This window comes from Pseudorca crassidens, chromosome 2 (assembly GCF_039906515.1).
Source record: "Pseudorca crassidens isolate mPseCra1 chromosome 2, mPseCra1.hap1, whole genome shotgun sequence".
NCBI lineage: Eukaryota > Metazoa > Chordata > Mammalia > Artiodactyla > Delphinidae > Pseudorca > Pseudorca crassidens.
In genome coordinates, this window is record NC_090297.1 from 41038115 (window position 1) to 41056999 (window position 18885).

Sequence of the window (18885 nt, forward strand, 5' to 3'; positions counted from 1 at the left end):
CCCAGTTTGGACAAGGGGCTAAACCCATTGGTCAGGGACAAAACTCTGGATTAGCAAAGCAAACAGTATAGTAATCACATAGGTCAGGAGGGTTCACAGGGCAGAAGTGATATAGGGTGACAATGTGAAGAGAAAGAGACCAACCTTCAAGGAGACACATACAAACCAGGTTCAGGATGTGGACACATGGATGTTGTCATTCAGTATTTTCTCTAAAAGGTTTTGTTTTTTTTCTTGTAGATCAGTGTGTTGTTTTTTTGTGTGTTTTTTTTTAACATCTTTATTGGAGTATAATTGCTTTACAATGGTGTGTTAGTTTCTACTTTAGAACAAAGTGAATCAGCTATACATATACATATATCCCCATATCTCCTCCCTCTTGAATTTCCAGCATACGTATTTCTTTGAGAATAGAGAGAAGGGAATGACAGAATACATATATTAGAAATGAATTTTAAGGTAAAGAGAAATAAAGTGTATTTAATTAAAAAGTTTTAGTGAGCCCTTACTCTCAAGAATACTCTCCATTTTTGAGAGCTAGTTGCAGTTTGCCATTCCCTGAAAGTATCATCCTCTCTCTAGCATTCATTTCTTTCTGCATGACAAGAACTAGGTAGTCTTTCCCAAAAGCCAAAATTTACCAGATAAATTGTTATTAATCATTCAAGCTTTAGCTAATAGTAGCCTCCTCTAATAAGCATTGTCTGCAAACTTATCTCCCCAATACCATGCTGAAAAAGACATGCTTTTGCTATGTTTTATTACTCGGTACTTATTATATCGTGGTTAGCCTCAGACAAACCCCAGGCTTTGTCTGTTGTCCCAGACTCCCTTGCAGGTTAGCATTTGTTGTGGGCAAAGATATTTACTTTAGATGATAAATTTTGTGGTCAACTCAATCAGAGCCTTTGTCAGTCTCTCCCACTAAACTCCTTTAAACTGGGAACTGTATATTGTATTCTTCCCACAGGATAAAACATATCTGCTGGTTGGTAGATTTATAAAGAAGAAAAAAGTAAGATTCTTTCATATTCCTCAAAACAATCCAAATCAAGGACTCTGCCATAATTATGTACAAACTTAAAACACTTCTTCCTGAAACAGGACAGCTTATCTAAATGTGGTGAGAATGAAGAGTGAGGGAACCTTCTACAAAAGGCAGATTAATTTTTCCTTAGAGATTCTATAAACCTACGCCTCATATACTACAAGATTTTATTTGATTTTTAAATATTTTGAAATTGTCTTCTAACATTAAAATTTTATACTAGGGAAGTTTTCTTACTTTAAAGATTAATGGGCATAAGCTCTTCGTTTGTGGTAATCAATGACCAGTATAATCTATTTTCTGCTATAATCACTTCATTCTGCAACTTAGGAAATTTAGTATCATATTTTTAACTTAAAGTTACAACAATCTTATTTTCTCAGAAGTTAAAAAGACCTAAAGGCAAAATTTTAAATTACGAAACTGCTAAATGCCTAACGCAGAGATAAGTGCTTTCATATGGATTATGACCCCATGCAATGCAATAGTTTCAAGCACAGATTATGGAGCCAGAATGACTGGGTTTGGATCCTAGTTCAGATTACCAGCAACGTGATCTTGGTAAAATTATTCAACCTCTCTGTGTCTGTTTCCTCATCTGTTAAATGAAAATAACAATAGAATCTACCTCATAGGGTTGATATGAGACTTGAATGAATCACTCATGTCAAACACTTGGACCTCTGTATGGCACATAATAAATTCAATATTAGTGTTTATATTACTGTTATTTTAATCTTACCCAACTTAGGTTCAAATACCCACTCTGACACTTGGTTGGTTAACTGTATAGCCATGGGCAAATTACTTATCCTCTCTAGGCCTCTACTTATCTGTAAGACAGAATAATAATACCTACCTCATAAGGTGTGAGGATTCAATGAGATAAAGTATGTAAAAGAATGTGTGAGCCTCACATACTGCCTGCGACTATTAACCATTAGCCATTAATACGCAGACCCAGATTCAAATCCTGACTCTACCACTTAGAAGCTGTGTAACCTTGACACATGTTTAACCTCTCTAAACTTCATTTTCTTCATCTGTGAAGCAGCATTAGTAATACTTACTTTACAGAATTATGATAACTGTATTCACTTAATATACATTTAATGATCACCTATTATGTACTAGGCTCTTGACTAAGCCTTGGATACATGGTGGCAAACAAGAGCTCCTACAGAGCTTACAAACTTCAAACATTTAAATGAGTACTTCTAGAATTAATATTGTTAAAATGGCCAAAATACCCAAAGCAATCTACAGATTTAATGCAATCCCTATCAAATTACCCATGACATTTCTCACAGAAGTAGAACGTATAATCCTAAAATTTTTACAGAACCATAAAAGACTCAGAATTGCCAAAGCATTCCTAAGCAAAAAGAACAAACCAGGAGGCATAACCTTCACACACTTCAGACAATACTGCAAAGCAACAGTAATCAAAACAGCATGGTACTGGCACAAAAACAGACATATGGATCAATGGAAGAGAATAGACAGCCCAAAAATAAACCCACACACATACGGTCAGTTAATCTTTGAAAAAGGAGGCAAGAATATACAATGGAAAAAAGACAGCCTCTTCAGCAAATGGTGACTCTTGATGGTGTTGGGAAAGCTGGACAGCCACATGTAAATCAACGAAGTTAGAACACACCCTCACACCATACAAAAAAATACACTCAAAATGTCTAAAAAACTTAAATATAAGACATGACACCATAAAACTCCTATAAGACAACATAAGCAAAACATTCTTGGACATCAATTGTTCCAATGTTTTATTAGCTCAGTCCTCAAGGCAATAGAAATAAAAGCAAAAATAAACAAATGGGACCTAATCAAACTTACAAGCTTTTACACAGCAAAGGAAACCATATGCAAAATGAAAGGACAGCCTATGGATTGGGAGAAAATATTTGCAAATGATGCAACCAACAACGGCTTAATTTCCAAAACAGACAGCTCATACAACTCAATAAAAAAAACAAACAACTATAGTGTAGGTGTCAACAATCCTTGGCATTCCTTGGCTTGTAGCTATATCATTCGAATTTCTACCTCCATTTTCACTTGGCCATCTTCCCTCTGTGTACATCTGGATCCCTAAATATCTCTTCTCATATAGGGTGGATTAGGGTCCATCCTAATCCATCCAGTATGGCTTCATCTTAACTTGATTGCATCTTCAAAGTCCCTATTTCCAAATAAGGCAACACTTCCAGGTACCAGGGGTAGAAACATCAAAATATCCTTTTTTGGGGGTACTGGGGTTGCAATTCAACCCACAACACCTGGTAAGATATATGTTTGCCAGAGTGTGGAATGTAAACCTGAAAAATATTCAGAGGCCTGCCACATGATGGAGTTTTTTAGGTAACCAATGCGATATGCCAGGACATCTTTAAGGTAAAGGAAAAGTCACTACACCATGTATCTCTTAGCATTAAGAAAGAAGCACAGTACTTGGTAGGTCTCTTTGTACTTGTGGACTCTTCCATCACACTTGATAATACTGCATTAATTGCATTTATCAGGAGGCTCAGAAGGCTAATTTTAAGTGGGCAAAAAATGACTCAAGAGGAGCAACATAGCACGACAGCAGAGTAGGAAATCTTGGACCTGCCTTGTCCCCACAAACATACCAACTTAGCAACAAGATTCTCTTTGTGAGAAATCCAGAAACTAACTGAAATATTCCTGTACCCTGGGCAAGTGTGAAACTAGACACCAAATCTGGCAGGGAGAGTCAAGACCCAATCTCAACAGAATTTCTACAGCTCACATAGCACCGTATGATCAGAAAGAGACTCTTTAGCTCCCAGTTTCTCCCAGGGGAGGAAAATTGATGGCTCACATGTCCAGCACCCCAAGTTTTCCAAGTGGGATCCCCAAAGGTCTGGCTTCTCTGCTGCTATGTTTGGGGCTCTGACAGATTCTAGCACAGTCTAGTTGCCTGGGAGAGAAAGGAGATGGCAGCTTGGGCTGGTAAACACCATAGCTCCTTCTCTGGCACAGCACAAAGGGAGAAGATAAAAAATCAAGGCTCTCAGCTTCCCACTGGGGATGGAAAGGCTTGATCCATGTGTCCAGTACCCCAGCTTCTCTAAGACTGCACAAAGAACTGGCACCTGTCTTGCTCATCTTGGAATGCTGATGGAATCAGAACAACCTAGCCACCTGGGGGAGATAGAGACAGAGATTTAAACTGGTGGACACCATAGCTCCTGCCTCCTTCTCAGCACAGAGTAGGTGGACAAAAACAAAGCTGCCTGATTCTCACTGGTAAGGGGAAAAGTTGGTCCAGGTATCCAATGCCACAATCTTTCCAGGGACTACTCAAAGGACAGGCTTCTAGCTTGCCTGTCTCAGAGTACTGAGGGGATCTGGGATCTGGCATAATCAAACCACCTGGGGCAGGGTGGGGTGTCTAGTGAAAACAGAGATGAAGATTTGGGCTGGCAGTCACCATAGTCCTCCCTCCCAGTTAAGCACAGAGACAGTGGACAAAAATCCCTAGTTCTTAGCTTCTCACTGTGGAAGGAAAGAGTTAGACAGAGCATCCAACAATATAACTTTTCCAGAGACTGCCTGAGGAATTGGCTTCAGACTTGCTTGTCATGGTACACTGATGGGACCTGGCACATCCTAGATACCTGGGGTCTTCAAAGAACTAACAAAAGTGGGTTGGACTACCTCAAAATTTCAAGAGGCCCTCAGGTTCTTCTCCTGTATGAGGCTAGTGCATGAACAATGGGAGAGGTAACTGCTCCATCCAATGTGCAGAAACCAACACAGAGAGTCAAGGAAAATGATGGTTCAGGCAGAGACGTTACCAAACAAACGAACAAGGAACATCTCTAGGAAATACAAGCAAAATAACTACAAGATTAATAGAAATCAATTAACAAAATGGAAATAGTAAATACTTCCATAGCAGTAATCACTGTAAATGTAAATGGATTAAATTCCTCAATCAAAAGGCATAGAGTAGTTGAATGGATTAAAAAAACACACCTAACTATTTGCTATCTACAAAAAAATCACTTGAGATTTAAGAACACAAATAGGTGAAAGAGAAGAGATAGAAAAGCTACTCCTCATAAATGGTACCAAAAGAAAGCAGGGGTGGCCATATTTATGTCAGGAAAAAATAGACTTTAAGTCAAAATCTATCATAAGAGAAAAAGAAGTACATAACAATGATAAAAAGGCCAATTCAACAGGAAGATATCATAATCAAAAATGTATATGCACCCAACAACAGAGTACCTAAATACATAAAGCAAATGTTGACAGAACAGAAAGGGAAATAGACAGCATGACAATAATAGTAGGAGAATTCAATACCCCACTTTCAATAATAAATAGAATATCCAGATAGAAAGTCAGGAAACAGAGGATGAACAACATTATAAACCTAAGAGAAATATACATAACATTCTGCCCAACAGCAGCAGAATACATATTCTTTTCAACTGAACATGGAACTTTATAGATCACAAGTTTGGTCACAAAACAAGTCTAAACAGATTAAAGAAGGCTGAAATCATGCAAAGTATCTTTTCTGACCACAATGGAATAAAACTAAAATGAATAGCAGAAGAAAAACTGGAAATTCATGAATATGTGGAAATTAAATGACAAACTCCTGAACAACAATTTTGTCAGAAAAGAAATCAAAGAAAACTCCTAAAGACAAATAAACAAACAAAAACCAAAACATACCAAAACTTATAGGCTACAGCAAGAGTAGTACTGAAAAGGAAGTTTACTGTGATAAAGAGACATATTGAGAGAAAAGAAAGATCAAATGAACAACTTAATTTACATTTCAAGGAGCTAGAAGATCAAAATAAGCACAAAGTTAGCAGAAGGAAAGAAATAACAAAGATTAGAATAGAAATAAGTGAAATAGAGAATAGTAAAACAATGAAATTGAGTTCTTTTGAAAGATAAAACTGACAAACCCTTAGCTAAACTAAGAAAAAGGAAAGAAGACTCAAATAAAATCCAAAATGAAAGAGGAGACATTAGAACTGAGGCCACAGAAATAAAAAGGATTATAAAAGACTACTATGAACTACATCAACTGAATAATCTTAAAAAAAAAAGGATAAATTCCTAGAATCATACACCCTACCAAGACTGAATTGTGAAGAAATAGAAAGTCTGAACAGACCTAAAACTAATATAGAGATTGAATCACTAAACAAAAACCTCGCAACAAAGAAAAGCCCAGGACCAGATGGATTCCCTGGTGATTTTTACCAAATATTCAAAGAATTAATGCCAATACTTTTAAACTCTTCCAAAAAATTGAAGAGAAGCAAACACTTCCAAACTCATTTTATGAGGCCACCATTATCCTGATACAAGGTACCTTTACCAGTTGACTTTGACAGACAAGTATAACACAAGAAAACGAAACTATAAGCCAATATCCCTGATGAATACTGATCCAAAAATCCTCAATAAAATACTGGAAAACTTAATCCAACAGCAAATTGAAATGATCATACACTATGAACAAGTGGAATTTATCCCTGGGATACAAGGATGGCTCAACATATGAAAACAAATTAATGTGATACACCACAATGACAAAATAAAGGGTAAAAATCACATATCTGTCTCAACAGAAGTTGAAAAAGGACTGAACAATATTCAACATCCTTTCATGATAAAAATGCTCAACACACCAGGAATAGAAAGAAAGCATTTCAACATAATAAAGGCAATATATGAAAAGCTCTGCTGGAAGACTGAAAGCTTTTCCTCTAAGAACAAGGCAATGATGCCCACTCTTGCCAGTTGCTTAACATAGTATGAGAAGTCCTAGCCAGAGCAATTAAGCAAGAAAAAGAAATAAAAGGCATTCAAATTGGAAAGGAAGAAGCAAAACCATCCCTGTGTGCAAATGACATAATGTTATATATATAAACTCTGAAAGACTCAATTTAAAAAACTTTTAAAGCTACAAAATGAATTTAGTGAAGTTTTAGGATACAACATTGACATACAAAAATCAGTCTCATTTCTATTCACTAACAACAAACTATGTGAAAAGGAAATCGGGAAACCAATCCCATTTACAACAGCCCCAAAGGAATAAACTTAACAAAGGAAGTGGAAAACCTGTATATTGAAAACTAGACAACATTGATGAAAGTAATTAAAGAAGAAACATATAAATGGAAAGACAACCCATGTTCATGAATTGGAAGACTTAGTATTCTTAAAATGTCCATGCTATCAAAGCAATCTACAGATTCAATGCAGTCCCTATCAAAACCCCAATGGCATTTTTTTATAGAAATAGAAAAAATGCTAAAATCCATATAGAACCACAAAAGATAACAAATAGCCAAATCAATCTTATGAAAGAACAAAGTGGGAGGCATCAAAGTTCCCAGTTTCCAAATACATTGCAAAGCTACAGTAATCAAAAAAGTATGGTACTGGTATAAAGACAGAATTGTAGACCTATGGAATTCAATAAAGAGCCTAGAAATAAATTCACACATATATGATCAACTGGCCTTCAACAAGGGTGCCAAGAATATACAATAAATAAAGGGTGGTCTCTTCAACAAATGTGTTAGTCAAATTGGTATCTGGGTATCCAGCTGCAAAAGAATGAAATTGGACCCTTTTGTTATACCCTAAACAAAAATAAACTCAAAATAGATTAAACATTTAAACATAATATTGAAACTGTAGAATTCCTAGATGAAAACATAGAAAAAAACTTCATTACATTGGTATTGGCAATGATTTCCTTGATATGACACTAAGAGCACAGGCAACAAAAGCAAAAATAGACCAGTGGGACTACAACAAACTTAAAAGCTTCTGCACAGCAAACAAAACAGTTCACAGAGTAAAAGGCAACCTACAGAATGAAAGGAAATATTTGCAAACTATATTTCTGATAAGGAATTAATCTTCAAAATATATAAGGAACTCGAACTCATAGTAAAAAAACTAATAATCTAATTAAAAATGGGCTAAGAACTAGAATAGACATTTCTCTAAAAAAGACATACAAGCGGCCAACAGGTAAATGGGAAAAAAAAAAAGCTTAATGTCACTAATTATCAGGGAAATGTAAATCAAAACCATGAGATACCACCTCACACCTGTCAGGATGACTATTATCAAAAAAAAAGAAAACCACAAAAGACACAAGTGCTAGTGAGGATATGGAGACATTGGCACTCTTGGACACTCTTGGTGGGAATGCATAATGAATGGTACATCTACTATGGAAAACAGTATAGAGGTTCCTCCAAAAAAAAAAAAAAGAACTATCAGATGATCCAGCAATTCTACTCCTGGGCATTTATCCAAAATAATTGAAATCAGAATCTCAGAGAGATTATTAGCACTCCTATGTTCACTTCAGCATTATTCACAATAGTCAAGACACAGAAAAAAAACTAAATATCCACAGATAGATGAATGAATGAAAGGAAATGTGGTATATTCATACAATAGAATATCATTCAGCCTTAAAAAAGAAGGAAATTATGCAATACACAACAACAAGCATGAACCCTGAGAATATTATGCTAAGTGGTATTATATTAAGTCAGTCTGACAGACAAATGTTGCATGATTCCAACTCTTTGAGGTATCTAAAATAGTTAAATTCATAGAATCAAAGAGTCGAATGGTGGTTGTCAGGGGCTAAGAGGAGAGAGGAATGGGGAATAAACTAATCAATAGGCATAATGTTTCAGTTAAGCAAGATGAATAAGTTCTGGAGATCTGCTACTCAAGATTGTACCTAAAGTCAACAATATTGCATTGTACACTTAAAACTTTGTTAAGAGAGTAGATCTCATGTTAAGTATTCTTGCCAAAATAAAATAAAATTTTAAAAAGAGATCCAATAAGGCTAGAGACAACCATGATAGACAAGACACTGCAGAATCTATGACAAGCAGATCCATGAAGTTCTAGAGCAAAAGATGCTTTCTGCAGTACAAAACTACCATGTGAAAAGCAGCTCCGGGAAAAGTCCTGATGCCTACTAAATACTGAGCTTCTAATCATGAGACACCAAGTAATGGTGTAATTTAAGTGACAGGGAGCAAACCCTGACTCCAGTGACACCTACCTCTGTTACACAAATGCCATTCCCTTAGCTCATGCCTATGGCATCATGGAAGGTTCCCTGAGGAAGACAACTCAAGACTGACTAACAGATGGACTGGCTTGATATGTTGGCACAAGTTAAAAAAAAACTTGTTGCTGCCATATAATATCACTCAGTTTTCTTTAAATGTGGTGATAGGAAAATCTCCCAGTGAACAGAGCTTACAGCAGTACACTTACTCCTCTCCTTTGTGTGGAGGTAGAAGTAGTACGAGGTAAACATATACATGAACTTGTGGGCAATGGCAAATGTCTTGTAGGTTGGTTGGTAACAGGACTGTAAAGAACAAGATTGAAAGACTGCAGTCATGGAGGTCTGGGACAGGGACATGGGAATGGAACAATGGGAATGGGTACAAAGTATTCAAATCTTTGGTTATGAAGTCATAACCAAAAAAAATTTTGAAGATCCTCCATGCTCATCAGACAATACCTAACACAGAGGAGGCATTAAACAAAAAGGTGGATGGAATAATTCATGTAGTGGACATCAGTCAACCTTGCATAACAGAAGAAAGAATAAATTAGACATGATGATAGAGATAAGGAAGCTGTGCATGAATCCTCCTGAGTGGGCTCCCTCTAACCAAGGCTAATCTACCTACAACCACTACTGTACCTGTTCACGGACATATTCTTTGTTGGCTTTTCTTCATTTCCTGTCTTACTCTCCCTACTCCCCTACCTGTTCTTCCTGAGATACGCACCTAAATATAAAACCTTTACCTAAGTCCTTGTCTCAGTATGAGATACAACTTTCCAAGACTGAGCCAGGAAGAATTAGAAAATATAAACAGACCTATGACAAGTAATGAAGTTGAAACTGTAATTTAAAAACTTCCAACAAACAAAAGTCCAGAATCAGATGGCTTCATGGACGAATTCTATCAAACATTTAGAGAAGAGCTAACACTGATCCTTCTCAAACTCTTCCAAAAAATTGCAGAGGAAGGAACACTCCTAAATTCATTCTACAAAGCCACCATCACCCTGATACCAAAATCAGACAAAGATATCACAGAAAAAAAGAAAATTACAGACCAATATCGCTGATGAATATAGATGCAAAAATCCTCAACAAAATACTAGCAAGGAGAATCCAACAACATATTAAAAGGATCATACACAATGTTCAAGTGGGATTTATCCCAGGAATGCAAGCATTCTTCAATATATACAAATCAATGTGATACATCATATTAACAAGTTAAAGAATAAAAACCATATGAGCATCTCGATAGATGCAGTAAAAGTTTTTGACAAAATTCAACACCCACTTATGATAAAAACTCTCAAGAAATAGGCAAAGAGGGAACCTACTTCAATATGACAAAGGTCATATATGACAAAGATACAGCAAACCTCATACTCAATGGTGAAAAACTGAAAGCATTTCCACTAAGATCAGGAACAAGAAAAGGATGCTCACTCTCGCCACTCTTATTCAACATAGTTTTGGAAGTTCTAGCCACGGCAATCTGAGAATAAAAAGAAATAAATGGAATCCAAATTGGAAAAGAAGAATTAAAACAGTCATTGTTTGCAGATCACATGATACTATACATAGAAAATCCTAAAGACGCCACCAGAAAACTACTACAGCTAATCAATGAATTTCATAAGGTTGCAGGATGCAAAATTAATGCACAGAAATCTCTGGCATTCTTGTACACTAACAACAAAAAACAAGAAAGAGAAATCAAATAAACAATCCCATTTACCATCGCAACAAAAAGAAAAAGATACCTAGGCATAAACCTATCTAAGGAGGCAAAAGATTTGTACTTAGAAAACTATAAAACACTGATGAAAAAAATCAAACATAACATAAACAGACTGAGAGATATACCAGGTTCTTGGATTGTAAGAATCAATATTATGAAAATGACTATACTACCCAAAGCAATCTACAGATTCAATGTAATCCCTATCAAGCTATCAAGGGCATTTTTCACAAAATTAGAACAAAAAATTCTACAATCTGTATGGAAACACAAAAGACCCCAAATAGCCAAAGCAATCTTGAGAAAGAAAAATGGGGCTGGAGGAATCAGGCTACCTGACTTCAAACTATACTACAAAGCTAGAGTAATCAAGATAGTATGGTACTGGCAGGCACAAAAACAGAAATACAGATCAGTGGTACAGGATAGAAAGCCCAGAGATAAACCCACACACATATGGTCACCTAATTTTTGACAAAGGAGGCAAGGATATAGAATGGAGAAAAGAAAGTCTCTTCAATAAGTGGTGCTGGGAAAACTGGACAGCTACATGTAAAAGAATGAAATTAGAACACTCCCTAACACCATACACAAAAATAAACTCCAAATGGATTAAAGACCTAAATGTAAGATTGGATAAAACTTGTAGATGATTACATAGGAAAAACAATCTTTGACATAAACCACAGCAAGATCTTTTTTGACCCACCTCCTAGAATAATGAAAATAAAAACGAAAATTTAAAAACCAGACCTAATGAAACTTAAAAGCTTTTGCGCAGCAAAGAAAACCATAAACAAGAGAAAAAGACAACCCTCAAAATGGGACTAAATATTTGCAAATGAAACAGTGGACAAAGGATTAATATCCAAAATATACAAACAGTTCATGCAGCTCAATATCAAAAAAAACCAAACAACCCAATTAAAAAATGGGTGGAACACTTAAATACACATTTCACCAAAGAAGACATACAGATGGCCAAGAGGCACGTGAAAAGATGCTAAACATCACTAATCATTAGAGAAATGCAAATCCAAACTACAATGAGGTATTACCTCATATTGGTCAGAATGGCCATCATCAAAAAAGCTACAAATAACAAATGCTGGAAAGGGTGTGGAGAAAAGGGAACCCTCCTACACTGTTGGTGAGAATGTAAATTGATACAGACACTATGAAGAACAGTATGGAGGTTCCTAGAAGACTAAAAATAGAATTACCATATGACCCAGCAATCGCACTACTGGGCATATACCCTGAGAAAACCATAATTCAAAATGACACATGTTTCCCAATGTTCATTGCAGCACTATTTACCAACACATGGAAACAACCTAAATGTCCAACAATAGATGAATGGATTAAGAAGATGTGGTACATATATACAATGGAATATTACTCAGCCATATAAAGGAAAGAAATTGGGTCATTTGTAGAGATGTGATGGACCTAGAGTCTGTCATACAGAGTGAAGTGAGCCAGAAAGAGAAAAACAAATATCGTATATTAACGCATATATGTGGAATCTAAAAAAATGGTACAGATGAACCTATTTGTAGGGTAGGAATAGACATGGACACAGAGAATGGACATGTGGACACAGTGGGGAAAGGGGAGGGTGAGATGAATTGGGAGATTAGGTTTGACATAAATACACTACCATGTGTAAAATAGATAGCTAGTGGGAATGTGCTGTATAGCACAGGGAGTTCAGCTCAGTGCTCTGTGATGACCTAGATGGGGGGGGAGGGGAGGGAGGTCCAAAAGAGAGAGGATATAGGCATACAAATACTGATTCACTTCATTGTACAGCAGAAACTAACACAACATTGTAAAGTAATTTTACTCCAATAAAGAAATAAATAAATAAATAAAATATACAACCTTTACCTAAGTCCTTATCTCAGTATGATTGTGGGAGGAACCCAATTTAAGGCTCTGATATTACAAGGTTTTTCTATGGGTTGGAAATAACACAAATACACCAAGAAAAATTCTGGTACATTTTAGCACCCTTGAAATGTTGATATTATTCATGTGCCAGAATTAGTACCTGGGATATTACTAGATATTGTGCTAAGTCTATTTTGTATGTTATCTCTAATTTGCACAATAATTCTACAATACAGATACTTATTTTCCTAATTTTAAGTAAACTTTAAGTGATAACATCAGCAATGACATAACCAAGTACGTGCTAAAGTTAATATATGAACCTAAGTCTGTCTGAAACCAAAACCTGTGTTTTTTGGTATTATACTATGTTACCTCTTGTTTAAAAAAAATGTAGGTAGCATGCCCTCTGGATTCATCCATGTTGTCACAAATGGCAGGATGTCCTTTATATGGCTGAATAATACTTCACTATATATTATATTTATATATATATATATATTCCATCACTCATATATATCACGTGTGTGTGTGTGTATATATATATATATATATCATATTTTCTGTATCCATTCATCCAGCAAAGTACATTTAGGTTGTTTCCACATCTTGCTATTGTGAATAATGCTGCAGTGAAGTTGATTTCATAGATACAGAGAAAAAAATGGTGGTTGCCTGGGGCTGAGGGAAGGGGAAATGGGGTGATGTAGGTCAAGGGGTACAAATTTTCAGTTATAAGTTCTGAGGCTCTAATGCACAGCACGGTGACTAGAGTTAAAGAATATGGTATTGTATACTTGAAAATTTTTGACAGTAGATCTTAAGCATTTTCACCACAGGGAGGGGAAAGCAGATAGCTATGTTAACTATGTAAGGTGATGGATGTGTTTATTATTGTGATTTTGGTAATTGTTCTACAATATACATGTATATCAAATCATTACATCATACATCTTAAATATATGCAATTATATTTGTCAACTATTCCTCAATAAAGTTAAAAAAACAACAAAGTATATCAGCCATCTGGATATCTAAAAGAAAAGTTCAGGTGCAGTATTAAGCTAAAAACCCTGATTTCTAATGTAGTCATAGCATATTTTCATGCTGCACCAATAATAAAGACTATTTTATTTTCTTTCAAGAGGAAATAAAACATTAATTTTTAAAGATTACACAAATAAATGTAGTAAAACTCCATTGGGGGAATTAAAAATAAAAGTTTTTAAGTTTTTATTTCTATTGTCTGAAATGATATATAAATAACTACCATATCTTTATTTCACTGATGCTTTTTCATGCCATGGTAACTTAATACAACATACTAAATCTCTCAGGCTAACCAATTAATTTGAAGTATGAATTATAGTGCACTTCTCACATTCAATACACATATATGCATATCAATAATAAAAGAATAATCAAATTGCATATGATGGCAACCGTAGTATTTATTTGGATGGTTTATTTTAAAACAGTAGTAAACTTTTCATTTTTCTTTATCATAAAACCTTTTCCTATATATCTTATCACCTAGTGAGAAATTTTCAACAATATGTTTATTATTCATGTCATAAGTTGACCTATAATAAGGTAATACATATATGCAGTGATTAAAAGTATGGCCTGTGGAGCCAGGAAATTCTCAGTTTCAAATTCAGCTACACCACTTGTCAGTCATGCAATTCAAGGTAAATAACTTTACATCTCTGAGCATCACCTTCCTCACCTACAAAGAGAGATATAATACCTCAGAAGTCTTTTGTGTGTATTAAATGAGATAAACTATGTATATCATTCCTTACAGGGTATGGCAAACAATAAGCAATAAAGTGATAATTACTATTGTTTTTTTCCCTTTATGTTCTTGCTGTTATTAGTTAAATTTTTATTTAAATGTAAAAATATTTTTATTAATCTTAAAATCTCACTTTATGAAGACCATTTTGTTCACTATCTGTCCTCCTTCATTTATTAATTTCTCTGGTGCTCTCTCTTGCTCTCTCTCTCCCCACTCCTTCTGGGGCTCCCATTATGCATATACTGATCTCTTTGATGGTATTGCATAAACCCCTTAAGCTTTCTTCACTCTATTTCATTCTTTTTACTTAAGTTCCTCTGATTGCATTATTTCCAATAATATGTATTTAAATTCACTGATTCTTTCTTCTGCTTTAGTCTGACATTAAAGTCCTGTAGGAAGTCTTCTCAGTTCAGCTACTGTGTTCTTCAGCTTCATGCTTTCTATCAACATTTGGTACTTTCAGCATTATCCCTCTCTCTGATGAAATTGTCACTTTGTTCATGCAATGTTTTCCTGACCTTGGTAAAAATCTTTATGACAGTTATTTTGATTTCTCTGTCAGGTAAATCATGTAACTCCATTTCTTTAGAGTCAGTTTCTGATAGTACACTAGGTGCTAAGGAACAAAAATTAGTGAGAAACCATCACTGACTTCAAGGAATTTTCAGTGATAAGGAAAAGGAAAGAGATCATTAAATGACTGCAATGCAATAAAAACTATCATAGCAGAGGCCAGTAAATCATAGAAGAGGTGCCTGTAAATATACAGGTAGAGACGGCCAAACCTGCCTGGGAGGTGCTGGGTCTTAGAGGAAGAAATGCTGGCCTGAGTCTGAATTAACATTTTACCAAGTAGAGAAAGGCATCTGGGGCACAGAGAAAACAGCATCTGCAAAGGTACAAAGACTTGAGAGAAGCTGGTAGACTGGGGAACAGCAAGCAATTAAATATGGCTTTTTATCAAAGCTAACAGAAAATTAATCTTTCCACATCTTTTTAATTGTTGGTAAAACAATCATGGTACTTAGGGGTTCAGAGAACTGTCATATAACTGGAACGTCCCTTCAATCACACACACACATGCAAACACATTACTCAAAACGAAAAATAATCAACAACTGTATATAAAACAAAGTTATGTTTAACTTTCTCATTAATATTTTCAACGTATTCTGAATACCTACTATGTGCTTATATGCCATTCAGAGTATGAGGCTCAGATATAAAGAAGTTAACAAGATTCAACTACTACTGGGTGGAAATTCACAATTAAGCCCTGTTCTCCCCTATCAGAATACTCACAGCATTTGCTGTTTACAAAGTATATTACTTTTTCTGTTTTGTTTGTGTTCAACTGAATCTTTTCTTTAATTGCTTCTTTATAGAGAAGACTGCTCTCAGAAAGACTAAGAACCAGGTATACAGTAGACATTGAATAATTAATAATTTATCAAGTATTCAAATTATATTAGTTTTATCCCAAAAGAAATAATATCTGGGTAAGTATTTGATAAAATATAAGGTACTGCATAAATGTTCATTACTACTACCATTATCTTTCTAATCATTTATCACAACCAAAATACAGCACTTCATTTTTAAGTATTTCCAAGTTAGTTCATTCAAAATGGATTTTTCCTGACAACTTATTTCATTATGGTAAAAAATTAAATGGGTTGAATCACACTAAATGGTCAGATGGCATTAGATTCCAAAAATGACTCACTAGACAAGTTCAAAAGAAAAGGCCTTTGATACACTCACCACTTTCAAAGCAAGCATCAAAGATAAGATGTCCTTTCTTGGGCTGTCCACAGTATCCAGCTGGAAGCACCATATATTTGCTCACATTCCCTCCGATGGTATCATCATTTCCCAGATCATTGCCTATTGTTCAAAAAATTGGCTCATGTTAAACAGAAATCATAATGCATTTAGTAACAGAAATCCAATAAAATTTTTACCCCCTCCCCTATAATTTGGTGCTTATCCAGGCATTAAAAAAATTAACCACATATTGTGGTAGAGTAGAAAGAGAATAGATTTTTAAATCAAAAAGATATAGGCTCAAATCTTATCGCTACTACATATTAATTCCCTGTGTCACAAAGCAATCAACCGAATCCTTTTAAGCCTCAGTTTCTCTCATCCACAAAAAGGGAATGGTAAAACCCATATTTCTAAACTGTGTTATGAGAACTAGGTAATGAAAAATATCTAGTGTAACTACTGAAATGCAAAAGATGTTTGTATTTCAGTGCACAAGTGAGACTCATTGTAAGAGGCGGAGCTGTAAAAGAAAACAATCTTCTACAGCTGGGGGAAGAGCAGGAAACAGTCCTGGGCCTAAGACTATATATCAACATTATTTAAGGTCCCCTACCCCTGGGGAAGGAGTAAAAAACAATCTCTCACAAAACATATCAAAGGTTCAAAGCAGAATTAAAAGACAAAAGAGAAGTGGGATCACTGAAAAAACTCCACTCCAACATCAGAACATACAGGGCCTGCCTAAGACCTAGGCTAGACCAGTATAACAGAAACACTCCTAATCCCTCAATACCAATATAGCAAGCACTGAATAACAAACAAAGCAATCTAATTCTAGCATAGGGACAAAAGCATAGATAGAAGCCCCCTCTGTAATAGGAGTATCCAAGGGAAGGACAAAAGTTTAGGGTGGAGCAAAACATTGAAGAAAAACCCTCAATCACCCTATCCCTTTCCTTCATGAATAAAGTATCACTAGAAGCATATGAAGCCAGTGGCAAACTGAAGACAACCATAGCAACAATGAAACTCAACCCAGCTTAACTCCTGACTGGGTAGATATAAGCCCTCAAACAAATGCACCTAGGAGAAGAGGTGCAAGCATTGTAACATATAATATTTATATCATTCTCTACGGTTCTACGTGAGTTATGCAGTATTCAATAAAAAATTGCGGAACATACAAAAAACTCAAGAAAAAAACAACCTACTATCTTGGGAGAAAAAATAAACAGAACTAAATTCAGAAATGACCAGATACTGGAATTATCAGACAATGAATTTAAAATAACTAAGAATAATATGTTAAATTTTCTAGTAGAAAATGAGGACAAAATGCATGAACAAATGGAGAACTTCAGCAGAGAGATGGAAATTACAGTAATAAGCCAAAAGGAAATGCTAAAGCTAAAAAACACAATAAAAGAGATAAAGAATGTCTTCAGTATACTCATCAGTAGGCTTGACACAGATGAGGAAAGAACTGTGAACTCCAAATCAATAGAAATAAACTGAACAAAAACAAGGAAAAGAAAAGAAAAAAACAGCACCTAAGAGCTGTGGAATAAAATAAAATAATGTAATGTACGTATAACTGGAATTCCAGAAGGAGATGGGAGGGCAGAAGAAATATTTGAAGAGATAATACCTGAAATTTTCCCACATTTAATGAAGGATATACAACTACAGGCCCAAGAAGCACCAAGCAGAATATACTTTTTAACTTGGTATTTCATATTTAAAAATATAAATCACATAAAAATGAACTAAGATAAAAAATTAGACTACTTATAAGAAACTGAAAAACCGAAGTCAAAGGAATAACGTCTTTAAGTTATTGAAAGAAAAAAATGTCAACCTAAAATTTTAGACCTGGGACTTCCCTGGTGGTCCAGTGGTTAAAATTCCACACTCCCAATGCAGGGGGCCCGGGTTCGACTTCCGGTCAGGGAACTAGATCCCACATGCTGCAACTAAGAGCCCGCATGCCACAACTAAAAAGAGCTCGTATGCTGCAAAAAAAAATTTACCCCAAATTGTGTTGGACGAGTTAGTAATCCATATACTAAAACCAACCACACATCACACATAAAAATTAATGCAAAATAAATCAAACACCCAAATGTAAAATATAAAACTTACAGAAGAAAATATGAAAGTTTTCCACACACAAAAAAGAATGAGGTTAGACCCTTACCTGACACCATCCATATACAAAAATTAACTCTAAATGGATCAAAGACCTACATGTAAGAGATGAAACTATAAAACTCTTAGAAAAAAGCAGAAGGAAATCTCCATGTCATTAATTCTTGATTTGGCAATGATTTCTTGGATATGACACCAACAGCACTGCCAACAAAAGAAAAAAATAAAATAAACATCTAAATTAAAAACGTGTGCATTAAGCACCATCAACAGAGTAAAATGACAACCTACAGAATGGAAAAAAAATCTGTGAATTACATATCTGA

The 18885-nt window shown here is 35.2% G+C and overlaps 1 protein-coding gene across 2 annotated transcripts in view; it reads right to left on the reverse strand.

Annotated features, from left to right (window-relative positions):
- AGBL4 (AGBL carboxypeptidase 4) overlaps positions 1-18885 on the reverse strand; it is a 1401741-nt gene that overhangs the window by 1259121 nt on the left and 123735 nt on the right. For both annotated transcript variants that reach the window (XM_067726072.1, XM_067726070.1), the window contains exon 2: positions 16406-16528. In XM_067726072.1, coding sequence (XP_067582173.1) covers positions 16406-16528 — 123 coding nt within the window. The remainder of the gene's footprint in view (positions 1-16405; positions 16529-18885) is intronic.